The sequence below is a fragment of the Triturus cristatus genome, chromosome 6 (assembly GCF_964204655.1).
Source record: "Triturus cristatus chromosome 6, aTriCri1.1, whole genome shotgun sequence".
Lineage (NCBI taxonomy): Eukaryota > Metazoa > Chordata > Amphibia > Caudata > Salamandridae > Triturus > Triturus cristatus.
In genome coordinates this window covers 927,218,477-927,236,884 of record NC_140589.1, presented here as the reverse complement: position 1 = coordinate 927,236,884, position 18,408 = coordinate 927,218,477, and the positions used below count along the sequence as shown (strand labels likewise).

General features: G+C 45.6%; 1 protein-coding gene across 2 annotated transcripts in view; it reads right to left on the bottom strand.

Moving 5' to 3' along the window:
* Positions 1-18,408, bottom strand: part of AHI1 (Abelson helper integration site 1) — a 971,238-nt gene that overhangs the window by 297,257 nt on the left and 655,573 nt on the right. For both annotated transcript variants that reach the window (XM_085611599.1, XM_085611600.1), the window contains one exon: positions 5,928-5,986. In XM_085611599.1, the coding sequence (XP_085467725.1) occupies positions 5,928-5,986 (59 nt within the window). The remainder of the gene's footprint in view (positions 1-5,927; positions 5,987-18,408) is intronic.

Here is an 18,408-nt window from a genome sequence, read left to right as displayed (position 1 = left end):
CATATACAGCTTGGCCTCCCGTTCCTTCAGAGCCTTTGGGTTTATCTTCCTGCAGGAAGAACAGCCCTCGAAGTCGTGGTCAGACGACAAACACCAAAGACAGTCTTCATGTGGGTCCGTAATCGACATATGACCCCAACATTCTTTACAGGGCTTAAAGCCAGACTTCCTCGGGGCAGACATGCCAAAAGAGAAAGATACAATCGAAATAACAAAGTATCCAGTCGAAAGTATGGAGTCCCAGAAAAAAACGTTAGCGTTGACAGCGTGGTAAAAAGGGAACTGACGTCATCACGCTGACGTGGTCCTCTTATGGCTCCAGTGACGTCATGCAGAGCCCCGTGCGGAGCCATGGTATTGTGATGACCTCGTCGGCGTGGAGGGCTAGGAAAAATTTCAGCGGAATGCTGGTGCAGGGGATATTTTTAAGGTGAGGAATCCACAGGCAGATGTATCCATCAGAATCATCGTTACAGAAGGTAAGTAACTTGTTCATCTGAAAGAGATCATTAGTTATAGATTTCTTAACTTAGAATAGATACCCCTGCAATGCCAACCCCGGAGTTGGGTCTGCGTACTAAGATCACACCAGAAAGTCCTGGTGAACAGAACAGCCGAAAAAGCAGTGTCTCCGGACTTGGCTGTCCACGCAGTAATGCTTTGTGAACATGTGCAGGGATGCGCACGTGGCCACATGGCAGATGTCATCCAACGGAACCCCACGTCCCAAGGCAGTAGTGGCTGCCGTTGCCCTGGTAGGGTGGGCGCATAGTCCTACTGAAGGTTCCTTTTTTGCCAAAGAATAGCAGATCTTAATGCATAAGACAACTCATCGAGAGATGGTACGTTTGTGCACTGCCCGACCTTTCTTGGCACCCACATAACCCACAAATAGCTGATAGTCCCCGGAAGTCTTTAGTGCAGTCAAGGTAGAAAGACAGCGCACGTTTTGGGTCAGACGGTGGAGTCTCTCCTCCTCCTTGGAAGGGTGCGGAGGCGGAAAGAAGGTGGGCAATGTGATGGTCTGGCCAGGGGCGTAACACAGGCCCCCGCAGCCCCCGCATTGCGGGGGAGGGCCCGAACTCCAGGGGGCCCTGTCAGCATAGCACTCTGGACGCAGAGCTCCTAATTGAGCCCGGAGGGTGCACCTCCACGTGCCTTGCAGGGAGGCCCCCTTGAGTTTCGTTACGCCAGTATGTGGAAAGAGGTAACCACTTTGGGTAGAAAAGAAGGCCTAGTAAGAAGGACCACTTTGTCCGGATGGACAGCAAGAAAGGGAGGTTTGGAAGAAAGAGCCTGAAGCTCACTAACCCTGCGAGCAGATGTGATGGCAAGCAGGAAAGCAGTCTTTAAAGTAAGGAGCCGAAGAGGACAATTATGTAGTGGCTCAAAGGGAGCACACACAAGATAAGTGAGGTCAAGATTCAAGTCCCACTGGGGCATTACGAAAGAAGAAGGAGGAAAGAGATGAGTAATGCCCTTCAGAAATCTGTTAACAATAGGGGACTTGAAAAGAGAAGCCTGATCAGGAAGGCGAAGAAAGGCCGAAATGGCAGAAAGATAGGCTTTAAGAGTGCCCAGAGCAGAGCCCTGCTGGGCCAAAGAAAGAATGAAGAGGAGAACCTCAGAAAGAGGCGCTGTGCACCATGCCACAAATGTGTTCTATCTACCGTTTTAGTGGAGGGATGTCTGGTTGCCAAGATGACGTTACAGACTTTGGGAGGAAGGTCGAAAGCTGACAACTGTCGCTGCTCAATCTCCACGCAAGGAGGTGGAGGCTGGACAGGTTTGGATGGAGGACCATCCCCTGCTGCTGTGACAAAAGATCCTCCCGAAGAGGCAGTCTGATCGGAGGATCGATGGCCATAATCAAGAGCTCAGGATACCAGACTCTTCGTGCCCAGTCCGGAGCCACAAGAATGACCTAGGGACGGTCGCCCTCGATCTTCCTCAGCACTCTGGGCAGAAGTGGTACAGGTGGAAAGGCGTACAGGAGACTGCTATTACACTTGCAACGAAAGGCGTCACCGAGTGAGTGCCACCTTGGAAACTCCAATGCGCAGAACTACTGACATTGCGTGTTCTCTTTGGTGGCGAATATATCTAACCAAGGCTCTCCCCACTGCTGAAAGAAACCTTGCACCACATCCGAGTGAAGACTCCATTCATGATCCAGCATGAACCGGCAGCTGAGTTTGTCTGCCCTGGCTTTCAGGGAACCAGCCAGGTGTTGAAACACCAGGGTCATGCCCTGATGTTCCAGCCATGTCCAAAGGGGAAGAGCCTCTTGACATAGGGTCCACGACCACACCCCGCCCTGTTTGTTGCAGTATCATATGGCGGTCGTGTTGTCTGTGAACACCTGCACTACTCTTCATTTGACAGAAGGAAGGAATGCCTTCAGTGCAAGACGAATCGTCCGGAGCTCCAGAAGGTTGATGTTGAGCCCGGACTCTGCCGGAGACCAGAGGCCTCTGATCTTCGCCTCTCCCATGTGGCCGCCCCATCCCAGGAGTGACGCATCCGTCACCAATTCAAACTCTGGTTGGGGAAGGGAGAGGGATCTGCTGTTGACCCAATCCCGGTTTGTGAGCCACCATTGCAACTGATTTGCAGTCCCTTCCGAGATGTGGACGACATCGGAAAGATTTCCCTGATGATGCACCCATGGCATGATTTACCAGCAGGATGCTGGAAACCATGAGGCCCAGCAGCCTCAGGGTCAATCTCAACGAAATCCGGGAAAGGGGCTGAAACATCGGTATCATAGCCCTACTATCCCAGACTTGGTGCTCAGGAGGATAAGCCCGTAACTGCGCTGTATCCAGGCCTGCTCCGATGAAAAGAAGCTTCTGAGAAGGAATCAGGTACGACTTCGGCACGTTGATAGTGAACCCCAGCGAATGCAGGAGATCCGCAGTAGTCTGGAGGTGGGAGACGACAGCCTGGGGCGAGCCTGCCTGCAACAGCCAGTCGCCGAGACAGGGGAAGACTAGAACCCCTGATCTGCTCAGATGAGTTTCGACCACCGCCATCACTTTCGTGAACACCCGAGGGGCGCTGGTAAGGCCAAAGGGGAGCACGGTAAACTGAAAATGTTCATGACCTACCGTGAACCGTAGGTAACGCCGTTGGGCAGGCAGGAAGGGGATGTGAAAATAAGCATAATGCAAGTCCAAAACTGCCATCCAGGCTCCAGGGTCGAGGGCAGACAAGACTTGAGGCCAAGTTTAACATTTTGAAATTCTGCTTCCGGAGGAAGCGATTGACATCCCTGAGGTCTAAGATAGGACGCAGGCTTTTGTCCTTCTTGGGTACCAGGATGTAGTGGGAGTAACAACAACTCTGCGACCAGTCCCGCGACTGGGACCTCGAATGGCGCGGAGCGGATTGCCGGGCCTTTAAAAGCTTTCAGGACCGCTCCCTCTAAGACTTCGGGTTCAGGGCCCGGCAGTCGGAGCACGACTTCGGGTCGTGGTCGTGCTCCAGGCACCAGAGACACACGAGGTATGGATCGGTGACTGACATCAACTTGTGACAGGAGTCACAGGGCTTGAAACCGGGCCGACGGCTGGACATCCCTTGTGCACCAGGAGTCAAAGACTCAAAAAGATGTCGACAAAAGTCGAAAAAGGGGCATGCTCTCTCTGGATCTGCGCTGGCTGGTGTGGAAGAAGAAAGAACTGACGTCAGCCCGCAGGGGCAGCGTCTAAGTAGACACTGCGACGTCATCCAGGCGACCCCGATGCCGACAACAAGCGCAGTGTCGACGGACGCCACCTACCGACTCGCAGGGGTACTGCTACGAAAATATTTCTCCGGATCCAGTCTGACGCCAGGTGGTAATTCTAAGGTAACAAATCTATAACTAATGGTCTCTCTCAGATACATATTTTACTAAATGATGATATAAAGAAAAAGTACCTAAAATATCACAGTAGTTTAGCAAAATGTTTTTATTTCCCTAGTTGCATTTTTTTGTGAACATTTTATTTTTAAAGCAAAGAATCTACAATCTTGCTTTCAAGCTTCTGAAAATATTTGCAACTAATCAGAGAGCATTCTGGGGCAGTATACATAACCTCATATTGTCAAACAGCACTAATGTATGGACACAAATATTGCAAACACGAGGAGATGATGTACGGAGAGCTGAAACTTTTCAGACACTCATCCCCAGTCACAGATCTGGGTTGAATCCATCATCATTCTTTAGCTCACTTCGCCACCTCAGTTCAGACCCAGCTATATGCAAATCAGTCTTGACCCTGTGCCTCATGGGAACAGTCCAGTGCGAACTGCCAATGCAGGTCTTTCCTGAACCGGAAATAAGCATCCTGAAACCAGTTTCAGGATAACACCCTTCATCAGCCAGGCTAGCTTGAATCCAGTGGCAAAGTGAGCAAGGGACCAAATATTACCTTATCTGCAGACAATGCCCTTTCCTGATCTATAATGTGGTTCTGTAACTGGCAGCCAAAGGGTCTGGGCCTACTTCTCCTAAGGGCAAAATGAGCGTGCAAACTTGTTGTCCTTAAAACCAAACAATATGTCCTGGGCGTCAACAAACATAAATCCCAACATCAGAGATATGGAACAATGCTTGGGGGGTGAACAGCGCTGCAGCAGACTATGCCCATAATGAAGAGTGATTAGTGGTGCTGAATCTCAGTAATATGAGAATGGAACTGTAGGGGGGAATAAAGCTAGTTAACTACAACATTATGCGGCCTTGGAATCATTTGCTAATCAGCATGGAATGCAAGAACGCCATTGATTAGTTCAACCAGGATGGAAAAGGTCAGCACTAACCAATATGTTAAGGTCTGGTGTGGAGCACTCCGGGGGGAGGGGAATGGGGGGAGAGGGGAGGGAAGGAGCACGGCGAATAAGGTTTGCCAGGGCCTAGTTGTATGCAAAAGGAGAGTACGTCGGCCGGCATGTCAAAGAATCAGGCCTTGTCATCCACGACACCCGGAAGGTGGGGGGGGATGGGGGTGGAACGTGCATGGTGAATAAGGTTTGCCAGGGCCCAGTTGTATGCAAAAGGAGAGTACATCGGCCGCGATGTCAAAGAATCGGGCCTCACAAAAGCCTGTGAAAGGGCCTAAAAAAACTTCTCCACCAAAACACAGTTTCCCAGGCGTTCTTCTAATAGCAATACAAATGAACTGATGTTAAATACCATAATATTCTAAATAAGTGAAAACATAACATTGGGGTGTTTTTAACAAACATTAAAGGTTTCAAAGAAAACTGCTCTAAAGCAAGAAATACAAGTGTTAAGATTACCACAATCAGCCAACAAGTGGGATCCATTGGTCACTTGCATAGTTAACTTTATCCACTTGTATGGACAGATGTAAGATGGAACATCTAGGTCTAGGTCTTGTAATAAGCACCACACCATCTACATATCCTGGAAAATGAGGTTTTGCTTTCCAAACGCTTTTTGCATTTTTTTATTTAAAATCTCCATTAACTACAGTGGACACACCTAAGCATGTTTCCTTGAATTGGATCTAATTCTTACATTTGTAATTGAGCTGAAAATGGGCTGGTGTGCTAACAGCAAACCATGTCTAAAAATATAAGATTCCATGTAAATAAAGGAAAAATAATGTGAGTGACATCGTCAGTTTTGCTGCTGAAAGCCATTGAAGGGAATGGGTCCAATAATATTAAGTAGAGAAAAGTACACCATTTGCCTACACCAGAAAATAAAAACATAAAACTATTTTTTTAGAAAGACCATTTTACTTATTTATTCGCCACAAAAAAGAATGAACCCGCAAAACGCCTACTGCAAACAAATGCGTAGTCTGGTCAGATTGAACTGTAACTAATTTATGAAGTGAGGTAAGGAGCATTTAAGTCTCTTGATTTGGTAAAATTAACTTTTTATAAATAAACATCAATAGTCTTACCATCTGCAGCTTGAACGATGGGGATCGACCTACAGGGTGTCCAACAGGGCTGAAGCTTCCTGAAAAGACAGTGCACAATCAGACTGAATAGTTAGACAATTGACATCTGTATTATCTATTTTGATGTTCAAGAACGAAACACCTCCCAAATGACAAATAACAGCAGCAAAGCACTGAAAAGTACACTGAAATTTCTATTTGAAGCACACTGGCTTTTCCTTGAATTTTACATCATGCAAACAAATAATAAAATGTATGGAATGAATTACCCCAAAACACAGAAAATTATAATACCTGTCCAAAACCTGACCACAAAAAGGATAGCATTTACAACCACAGTTGAAACCCACACTGTGGACATTCACCATATTATCTGTAGCACTAGGCTAAGGGGTAGGAGCCGGACAGGGGACGTGTGGTGGTGAGGGTTGACAATGCAAAATTCATGGAACACCTTTTAACTGGTAATCTTCTGGATATTATAATGCAATCTGCATTGCATTTCATACTCTGGAATTGCATGTAAAACTGTTTGTACAGAAGAGTAGAGAGAATGTGTCCAGGTTGGGAATGCAAAGTCAGCACACTAATATCCCACAGCAGAGAAGCGAAGGAGGTATCTTAACATAACAAAAAATATTCAATGTTGAGAAATAATGAAATAGTGAGCAGATTAAAAAACCAGCTAAAGTTACTAAAATGGGTTGCCCCGTCTATCAACAATATGCCGGAGTGAGCTGAGTGGCAGGAACGTGCACTGAAATTGACTATGTGTACAGATTTCCGTGCATCTGCCTGGGATTTTTGTGAATCTTCAAAAATATTAGAAGTCCATTCCACCGTACAGTAAAACCTGTAATATAGAGATTTCTGGCTGTCCCAAAATCTTTTCAGAATCAGACCATTTACCATTGAATTTTGAACCGTTTTCCAGGAGTATCAGATTTTTAAATCCAGTTTACTTTTTGCGCACTGTTCTGTATAATAAATCTAGAAATCTTGTGCCATTTTTTCTATATAGGTATTACTGAATGTTAAAATAAAATTGTGATGATGCATGTATTGTGTTTTTTAAAGTGCATGTTTTTTTACTTAAAATTAATAACAATTACTGAGCACACATGCTTTCACCAAGTGACGGTTGTGCCTTTCCCAAATATGGCCTCAACTCACCTAATATCTGTCACTGATAAATGTAAGCATAATGTGAAAAATGTAAATAAAAGTAACACTAAAAGTAAGAATATTTTGTCGAGTGCAGTGTTTAGTATTCCACTCGGTTTATGTTTAATGCAGTAAAAGTACAAAAAGTGGTTCCCGTACACTGTGACTCTGGATTCAAGCTAGCCTGGCTGATGAGGAGTGATACCTAGAAACCGGTCACAGGATGCTTGTTTCCGGTACAGGGAGGACTTAGCCTGGCTGTTCGGGCTGGACTGTTCCCATGGGGAGCAGGGTCAAGAATGATTTGCATGTGGCTGGATCCAAACTGGAGTGGTATGGTGACCAAAAAAACCAACAAAAAACACGATGGATTAAACCCAGATCTGTGACTGGGGGTAAATGTTTGATTTGTTAGCATTCAATCCATCATCTTTTCTTTTTGCTACTGGAGTTGCAAGAGCATCAGACAACCTTTTCCCGGGTGGTGGGATGTTGGTGGACGGAGAAGAAAGGACACAGCATATACTGTACAAGTTCACAAATCATTCTGCAAAAATGGGGAATTAACTAATAAAGAAAGTGTTCTATTACGTTTTGAGCGGATGGTGCAAATTTGGCGGATTCACAAAGATTATCAGTTATAGTCCTGGAACAGTTATAAAATAACAAGGGAACTCATGCTTGCTAGGATTTGCTGATGCATATTTTCCATTATGGGAAAAATTCGTCTAAGCAAATTTAGCAAGTCACACAAAATAGTAGCCCATATAACATTTTACTTTTTTCACGTGGAAAATATTTATTCGGGTAAAAAGAAATGTTTGCCATAAACCCTCTGAAAAGAGTAGTTGTAGATGTGTAAATGAGTTGGAAAACTAAATTAGAAATATCTGTGAATAAAAACTGAATTATGGCTTTCTGAGTGTTTCCCCAGAGGCAGTTGCTCTACCAAAAGACAATTTTACTATTCTAGAATTTCACTATTCCGGATTTGTGCATGAGATCAAGGAATTTAGAACCACAAATGTCCATTTGGAGCATCTATGTTATACTAAGATGCTCAAAAGCGAATGTGAGTCGGGCCTTAAATATATAAGCTGGCCTAAGAGTTTTTGCATTTAATTTACATAACTACATACGTATTAAGGTGAGTTCACGCACCAGATAATTTTCTTTCCAAAATAACTCATTTTCACCGTCGATGTGTTTTTCAAAAACATTTTCACATTTCCATACCCTTTAGTAGACACAGCGATTATCACCCAAGAGCAAGGTACTGGTCTTGTGACAGATAGTTTCCTTCGTAACAGTCCTTTAGTGGACTGTACAATTCAGTGAGTGTATTGTTTTAATATCTAGCTCGAGAGAGTGGCATCCTTGCACAGCAATCTTCTAATCTCTACTACTTTGAACCTACTCGTGGAGACAAAAGCCCTGGTGCTGCATATTAGGATGTTGATTGGATTTCCTGGAGCCGGAATGGGGAAGGATTACAGGCACTGAGCTCAGCGAAACTGCTATAGAGTTTAGAAAAATTAGTTATCAACAGGCCCGAGTGGGTGTAGGGGGGGCGCTAAGCATGGGCCCATCATCCACAACTGATATGGATATGAGGCACAGGCTTTACTGTGAGGAGGTCTGATATAAGATAGTAGCTACTGCAGGGTTAATTCCTTGAGACATGGGATCCTAAGCCAGCTGCCTCTGGGCTGAACGATATCTGAGAAAGAACATAACTTACCTGGGACCTGCTTCAGTTGTGCACATGGGCAGGGAGACCAGAGGCTACCTGCCTCCATTTCCAGCCTTCACCTGCTGAGTCAGGTAACTTCAGTATGCTGTCTGCTGCTGACCCGCCATGGACTGTAAAGGTCACTGTTGTCATTTTTCAACCTAAGCTGACAGGTAGTGAGTTAGAAGGCCCCTAGAGGTGAGAAAGTCTTGTCACGTGGATCAGTCATCCATCGTGGGGGCCCAGAATGGATAGTCCTTCGTCAATTAAACTTTTTGTTTGGACTACAATTAATGGCAAACATATTTTTCATTATTAGATTTTAGCCCAAAGTGTTATGATGGGGAAATGTTGCCTGCACAGCTGTAGGATGAGGGTACACCTGCTTAAGGTTCGTTATAGCAAGTTGTCGACTTTTGACCCCAGCTCAGCACACAGACAATCATGCATGTGGGCTGGAGGTAGTTTTGTGACACTGATGGAGAACCAGTGTGGGCTCTTTGGTCTCAATTAGCACACTGTGTGCACCCTATGTACCACGCATGACTATTGTCAGCTCACCAGGCTGTAAAAGACTGACAGTGGTAGAAGAAACATCAATTATAAAAGCAGAGCAGGTCTTTTTTCTGTTGTTGCCCCACACAGTTGTCTATTGGCTTCTCCCACCTTTATAAAGCTGTCTGCCAGTACCCTGTAACTGAATCCTTCGCTCATCCACGTGGGGACATGTATGTCTCATGTGTACCTATATAAATGTGTAGAGAATAAATGTATGGAGTGCACGTAACACAGGCAGCAATAACCATATGGTAATCCATTTTGCATTTGCTACATCCAACTGGTACTTAAGATGGAGGGTTAGATTAAATCCAGACAGCTGATGTGAATTGCAGTGCTCGCTGTCAGAATATTCCAGAGATGCTTTTAGTGGGTCGACCTTTTCGGTGTGGAGGAGAGGGGATTGAGGGTTCCTTAGTGGTAGTTTGCTCTGCCGTTTGTGGCCCAATGTACACTGAAAGGGTTACCCACCCCTCCCACCTACCTTCTATCTCCCACAGGTAAACAGGAAGTTAAGTGCAACAGCCTCCCTTTCTTTTGACAGTATACTCCCAAGCTCCACCCCACCTTCTTGCTAGCGCCTTTTGACAAGGCATAGGTGGGACCAGTATGAGTGGAATGAGCAACAAGGGAATAACTGCCCAGAACCAGTCACTGACTGTTGGAATACACAACTATGGTGTGCAACTTTACTATAAATATTGCAAAAACAACAGTTGATGGACAGAATGCAGAACAATGTCATACATTCACCCCAGTACAGAGATCTGGGTCTAAATCCATCATTTTTTTGCTCACCATGCCATTCCAGTTTGAACCCAGCCATATGCAAATCAGTCTTGACCCTGTGCCTCATGGGAACAGTCCAGCCCGAACTGCCAAGCCAGGTCCTCCCTGGACTGGAAACAAGCATCCTAGGACCGGTTTTGGGGTTTCACCACTCTTCAGCCAGGATAGCTTGATTCCAGTGGCATGGAGAACTGGGGTGGCGGAGTGAGCTAAAGAATGATGATGGATTAAACCCAGATCAGTTGACTGGGGGTGAGAGTTTGATTTGCTCAAACGCTCCGTCCATCATCCCCTTTGGTATTGCTTTGTTCGCCATAAATATTGGGCAGATAATTTCAGCCTGGGTGACAATTAAATCTCTACCAGAATCCTTGGTCCCACATCGGAGGCGACTAAAGAACTCTTCTGTGCTCCATGTTTGCGGTATCCACTAACAATTCCCCTTTCCAGGTTCAGGATCAGCACCTGCAAAGTCTGATAGACTGCCATGAGATGCGGCTTTGGAACCTGCTTTGAAGGAAGGAAGGAAGGAAGGAACTGCTTGAATGGTGAGAATGGATATTGAAGGTGTCCTTGCAAGAAAAAAGCACAGGAGCTCTGGTGGCAAGGAAGTGGAAAGCAGATGGATCCCAAGAAGACATGCATCACTCACAAAGAAGGGTGAGGTCTGAGTGACCTGTGTACCACTGTAGTGTCTTTCCCATGGAAGTGCCGGAGTTACAGAGCTATTAATGAAGAACCATACATTGTTTAGTGTAAGATCCTACTAGAATATAGCATACAAAAGCGAAATAAGTTTAACAACTTTCAACTGCAGTTGCACCAGATGGCACTGTGATAACAAGCATTGGCAAAGCCAATAGTTCTCGCCTATGTAAGATCTATTGGCTTTGCCAATGTTTCTTTGCCATGTTGCAACATGGCTAAAAGTAAATGAAACAAAAATGTAGGACACAGTCAGTGTTGACCGCGTCATAGCGCTTTTTTTTAAAATTACTTCCACTCATGCTGCACTGAAGCCAGCCCTACTGTACAATATGGCTATATTGCCAACATTTTAAAAGAGGAAAGTGGGAGATTTATAAAAAATAATCAGGAGACTGTATTTCCCACATTGACTTCTATTGAAGGAGAGATTTTCAGACGGGAGACGGACAAAATAAAGCCATTTTTTTGCCTAAAATCGGGAGTCTCCTGCTTTGATCGGGCCTAATGGCATGTATACTATAAAAAGATTGACAAAGTCAAAAGATCTTGCATAGGCGACACCTATTGGATTTGCCAATGCTTGTAGTTAACACTGTGATGAGATGGACTCTTGGCCTGTGGCGGTTTTCCAAGTCTGGTAGAAATGTGCTGGGTCTTAATCAACATAACAATTCCTACCTCATCTGTCATCGTGGTTACATCAGAGCTCGGCGAGCAGCAGTGACTATAAAAAATAGACAGTAAGGTGTGCCAGAATGCAATGCTGTGGATTCAGAGATCAAACTGATGACGCTACACTCCTGTCAAACCTTTGCACTTTGATGGGGCCAATTAATTTATTGAGAATTAAAGGGTTGTCTAAAAACATCACGATCAAGGCATCAACCGACATGTAAAAAGCTAGACCAGATCTGACGGCACGTTATGGCTGTTTTCCTCAGCGTGAAAGTTGGCAATGAGGGAATATTATTTGCTGCACGCATTTTCCGAAATACGTAGGGCAATGTCGACCAAAGAGCGGCTCATGTTCAATGTTCAGTTTCTGTTTTGGGCCTTCTGTGGGGAGGGGAGGGAGGGTCAGTATCAGCTTCAATCCACCGCTAAGACTCTTCAAGAGGGCCGAGGAGCATAGAGTGATGTTGGGCTGTCAGCATGGGAATGTTTTCCATGAGCAAACTAACCCGACCCTGCTGGGAAGCCCTGGTGAACAAGCATTCTGACTGGTGGTGTGCAGTGCGTCAGTCGCGGCCTGACAAGAATACACAGGAAATTTCTGAGAACAGTGCTGTTGGTAAACAATTTTCATGGATGACCGGTGACGTCAGGGCAAACCTTTCAACACTTGCGCTCACACTTAGAACACTGGCGCAGTAAACTTGTACAATAAAACCACCAGTGCTTATACCATGTGGTGCATGAGGTGCGGGACGTCAGAGTGAAAATAAAATTCCCAGAAACAAGCACAAAACAAGCGCGGCCGCGAAAGTGGAAGCGACCGCGCTATGTTAAATTAGTAACCTGATCCACGACCAGCTGTCAGCCTGCACGCCGCTGCTCGCTCCCGAGACCCAAACGCCATGGGAGTGAACGTTTAGAGGAAAGTCAGGACATGCATCCGTCTTTGGCCATTTGCATGCTTTCATTATTGAAAGCCACACGCAAAGGCGAATGGAATGTGTGTAAGGAGTCCGACCCACACGGAGAAGTCTCTGGGAAGTTTGGAGTGCTTCCAAGAAGCGTCCCCATAGAGCAGCGCATGCGCGCTGCGCTAGGCTCGACCTAAAAAAGGAAGGCAGCTCCCTATTCACAGACTATGCCATTGGAGTTCGCTCGACTCATAAATGCAACTTGAGTGGGCTACTAGCGTTGCCAGGGTGGGTAGCATTGTATGAATCCAAAGAAGAACCAATGAAGCAGGTCCTACCTCACTAAAAGCAGTGCAACCGAAGCACAGCCACCGGTACTAGCACGGCCCACATTTTCCGGACAAAGCATATGCTGGGATGTCTACTGCAGACCTCAACCACGGTTGACTTGCACAGAGAGAAGAGCAGCTGGGTTAAGATTGGTGGGTCATACACCGTGTATACAACCTTGAGCAGCAAGGACGCTGACCAATGGCCTGCAAGAATCATTACCAAGGACATAATTGTACTGTGCCATAGTGACCTCAAAGAAAAGGGGCAAACACCACATAACATCCGTCCTTAGGGAATAATTCAGACTGTCCTACACATTGGTTACTAAATAACAATAAATATATTGTTTACAATACCCTCTGCTGAATATGTACAGCAATTACATTGTGTTAATATTAAAGTACTTTTTTTTCTTTTTCAAAGTAATTTGCTGGCTTGACAGTCGTTTAGTATTTGTCATCAGATGCAATTATTCAGTCTCTTGGACTGCTCAACCTCACTATCCAGATGGTCTAATCATAAAGGGTAGTACTTGGCGCTCACTTTTGGACTCAAGAGTTTTTCAGACCCAATAATTCTAGGCCTGGACACCCTTGTAACGGGAACTTGGGTTATTTGCCCCAGCATTATGGCCAAATCGCAATCAAGGCCTTATTGTAAAGTTATAAGAACATTTTCAGATGAAAAACTAATTAGGAAGCTTCTCAGATGTAAAAACAAGCGAAGGTTCAGATTGTAGACGAAATACAATATGCGTCAACATTTGAAAATAAGAGGGACAATTAGCAACTGGAAATTTCAAAGTTGTGGAGCGAAGGGGCGAATCATACCAAGAGGAAGGTGGGTTTGAGTGGGAAGAGGTTTGAGTTTCTTTATTGCCTGAGCACCTGTTACTGCCAGGTGTGACATTGCCCTGTTTATATGGATGACATCTACATGCTTATTTAGGCCTGTGTTTACTTTCTAAGGTAACTTGTGATAAAACCCCCCAAAATGTTCTAAGGGAGGCATAATGGGAGCTGTTCACTGTGACCGTAAGAGATGCCCACCACTTCCCTGGCCCAAATTGACTGCCACCCCTGGCAATGGCTACTGCCATGGGATGGATTTCATTCCGGAATGGCTGCAGAAAATGCTTTGAATCATTTGTATGATCTCCCAGTATCACAGTATACCACACTATTGTTAGGGTGTTGCATTTATAAATGTGTTCTTGCAATTTGAATAAAAATCAGCAAGCTGCTTTACTCTGGATTGTTACCCTTTGTTACATGTAAGAAGCTTTATACTCCTATTTTTGCTTTGCACCCTGGTATTTTCAGCCTGGATCTTCAAGAAAATAAAGAAAACCCAAAATTACAAGTGCCAGAATTAATTCAAAAAGCATGGCTGAGTGAGCAACTCACCTGCATGTTTTGCCAATGCTTTTTTCGTTTTGTAATTATTTTGTAAAACGTTATTACAAAATGGCCGCTCATATGTGCACTTGCATCTCCAAATGGCTTTAGTAATAAAGTTATACAAAAAACATTCAAAGATGCCACACATACATATACAAAAGACACACAGACTCAAACTGGAAAGGCATGGGGAGCAAAAAAATATGGATTTAGGCCCAGATCTCTGTACAGGAGTGAATTTATGATATTGTTCTGCATTCTGTCCATCAATTGTTCTTTTTGCACACATTAATATACAAGCATGCACATGCATAGGTGGCTATCTTTAAATGAGATTCACTGGAGATAAAACATTTAAAAAATGGTTCCACTTGCATTCGGACAAATGCACATGCATAGGCAGCGTGTTTTGATCTCATTGGGTTCTATTTGTTTGACCCGTAAAGAACAAATATTACAAACTAGCTCCTTGGACCAGGACTTTGTCAGTTACCAACAAACTTGTGCTGATTTTGAAACCTAATTTAAATTTGCATGATATTTCAACTCAAAAGTAATTTGCAACAGCACATCTGGATGGCTGGGGATTTATTTGAGCCAGTGTACCGTAAGAGCACTGCGTCCCCAACATTCCGAATATCAGGCTTGTGATGGACTTTTAACATGTCATATCCCACAGGCCCCCACGTCTGTGACAGACTGAGGACAATAAACGACGAGACCCAGAAAATACCGAGGCACAAAAATAAGTTCATAATAGAGAAATAGAGATAGGACTATTCATTACAGCTTTCTACACACATAGTGTCGTAAGAAAAAGACCACCTTAAGGGTGCCCTTGTCTTTAACAAAAAAATAGCATGCATTAGTAACGTTGTGCACACAACACCTCAACACCTTTGAAATATAATCAACGCGTCTGCGGGCACACTGCATACACCAGCACTTGACATTGCAGAAACACCTGTGGCCCTGCGAAAGGCACATCAAACATGAGCAACTACACCACAACTCTACCAAAGAGAGCATAGTATACATAAACAAAACAGCTGTGAAACTCACTGAGAGGCAACAAGACAGTTGCTTCTAAATCACCGGCAGCTAAAATCAGAATGCAAAAAATATCTAAATAATATTGGAACTCTGCATCAGTGTGTTTGCAAAGTAGTTATGATGTGAGGGGAAACGCGACATTTACAACAACCCGATATATTGTCCTGGCTCCAATATATAGAAATGATTTCCAACATTACGAAAAGTAATTATTTGTGTTCTTGTGCAAAGCCGGTAAACTGCTCGGGAGCTTCTTCGGACTGCTGAGGGGGGAGAGCACAGTAGAGAAAAATAAACTGGAATATGTTTGATAAAGCGAGGCAGTCTCAAATCTACTGGTTTACCCTAACAGGTGGATCTAAAGGGCTCTACTTAACTTCCAAGGCGTAGAGTTCGTAGTGGGAGCTGCAGGTGAGAAGTGAAATGGGCGGAGCCTTGAGCAATGAAGGTCTCAACTGTCAGAATTTTTGCACTTAGCTTGGAGGAAGGGCAGCTGGTTTTGGGAAGCCCATGAGAGGTGCCTAGAACATTTTTTTTTAAATCGATGAAAGCTCTGAGGGCCAGGCAGGAATTTCAAAGCTGGAGAGTCGGTCGGAACATCAGGGCCAAATTAACATCAAACTGCGGCATCGCTAATGGTTTGGGATGGAACGCGTGTCAAACCTTTAATAAACCATATCACCTCAAGTGACTTAAAAAAGGGCAGCTGGATCGGCAAATTTAAAAAGGCCAAACGGGTCAACAAATAACTCTTAATAGTGCCCACTGCAAGAGCTTGCTGGATCTAAGACAAAACAAACAATAAAACATCCAACTGATTGGCTTGATAGGGGTCTGTTTTGCAGGCTCCACACTAGGCCACAACTCTGTCCCAGAGTCGGGCGTAAGCAGACTTTGTAGAGGGATGCCTGGCTGAGAAGATGACATTCACAAGCTATGTGATAGAGTGAATGCAGTCAACTGCCACAGCTCGAGCTCCATGCCTGGAGGTGTAAGTTGTGCAGACTTGGGTGGCCGGCTGCTACGAAAGAAGATTCGCCGGAAGCAGTTGCCTGACCATAGAAGAGATGCTCATGCCCAGAAGATACAGATACCACACTCCCCTGGCCCAATCTGGAGCCACTAGGATGTATTGGGCCCTGTTGTTCCTGATCTTCTTCAGAACTCAGGGCACGAGAGGCAGAGGAAGAAATGATGGACGGAATGCTGAATAAATCATACATTCATCCCCAGTCAAGAAATCTGGGTTAAATCCATCGTTCTTTTGCTCACCATGCCACCCCAGTTTAGACCCAGCTATAAGCAAATCAGTCTTGACCCTGTGCCTCATGGGAACAGTCCAGACCGAACTGCCAAGCCAGGTCCTCCATGGACCGGAAACAAGCATCTGCGACCGGTTTCTGGGTAGTACCCTTTAGCAGCCAAGCTAGCTTGAATCCAGTGGCACAGTGAGCAAGGGACCTACGTCCGGGCATGCCCATCCCACTTAGGGTGAAAAGTGTATGACATTGTTCTGCATTCTGTCCATCAATTATTCTTTTTGCATTTGTCACCCCGAGTGGGACGGGTATGCCCACACGTGAGTCCCGTGCTCTCCATGCCACTGGAGTCAAGCTATACTGGCTGATGAGGGCTGAAAGCCCGAAACTGGCCCTAGGATGCTTGTTTCCAGTCCAGGTAGGACCTGGCCTGGCAGTTCGGGCTAGACTGTTCCCATGAGGCACAGGGTCAAGACTGATTTGCATATGGCTGGGTCCAAACTAGAATTGCATGGTGAGCAAACAAACAATGGATTTAGTCCCAGATCTCTGTACTGGGGTAAATGTATGGCATTGTTCTGCATTCTGTCCACCAATTGTTCTTTTTGAATTTGTCACCCCGAGTGGGACGGATATGCCCAGACATGGGTCCCGTGCTCTCCATGCCACTGGAGTCAACTTATCCTGGCTGATTAGGGTTGAAAGCCCACACCGGTCCTAGGATGCTTGTTTCCAGTCCAGGGAGGACCTGGCCTGGCAGTTCGGGCTAGACTGTTCCCATTGGGCGCAGGGCCAAGACTGATTTGCATATGGCTGGGTCCAAACTAGAATTGCATGGTGAGCAAACAAACAATGGATTTAGTCCCAGATCTCTGTACTGGGGTGAATGTATGGCATTGTTCTGCATTCTGTCCACCAATTGTTCTTTTTGAATTTGTCACCCCGAGTGGGACGGGTATGCCCAGACATGGGTCCCGTGCTCTCCATGCCACTGGAGTCAACTTATCCTGGCTGATTAGGGTTGAAAGCCAGAAATCGGTCCTAGGATGCTTGTTTCCGGTCCAGGGAGGACCTGGCCTGGCAATTTGGGCTGGACTGTTCCCATTGGGTGCAGGGTCAAGACTGATTTGCATTTGGCTGGGTTCAAACTGGAATGGCATGGTGAGCAAAAAAACGAGTAATTTAGGCCCAGATCTCTTACTGGGGTGAATGTATGACATTGTTCTGCATTGTGTACATCAATTGTTCTTTTTGCATTTCCCACTCTAGTCTGAATGCATTTTCTAGAGCAACAGTTCTTGGGAAGTACAACACGCAAAAGTTGGCAAAAAGATCCAGCCAGGCTTCTCCACACTGTTGGAAAATGCTCTATTTCACTTTGAGGTGCAACCACTTTTCGTGATTTGCCATGCATCAATGGCTGATCTTGTCCGCCATGGCATTTAAATCATGGCATTTAAATATTCCACCAAGGGGGCGTGGCCAAGATGGCGGCACGGTAGGACGCAGGATTTCGTTCCCCGGCTTCGACTTTCTCCAGCATTGTATCAAGCTCCATCCCCGGCCCAGATTCACTCGGTCCGGGCCTGGAATCGAAGAGGGACAGCAGAGGTACCAAGGCAGTGTCCTTTTGCTGCCTCTGGTGCCTTCTTGAACTGATTTGCAAGCCGCTGGGTGCGGGGCCCGTGCTGGGAGCGTTGGGTGCGGCGCAGCGACTGTGGCACTGGGCAGATATTGGAGGAGATAACAGTGGAGCCTCTCCGTGGCGCCGCGGGCGGCGGCGGCCCCATCCAGCAAACGATCGTCATCAGCACTCACCAGGTGAGACCCTGGAGGAAGGCGCCTGAAAGTGAGTGTGCCGCGCCACCATTAGCCCGGCTGCGGCCTGCAGACATTGCG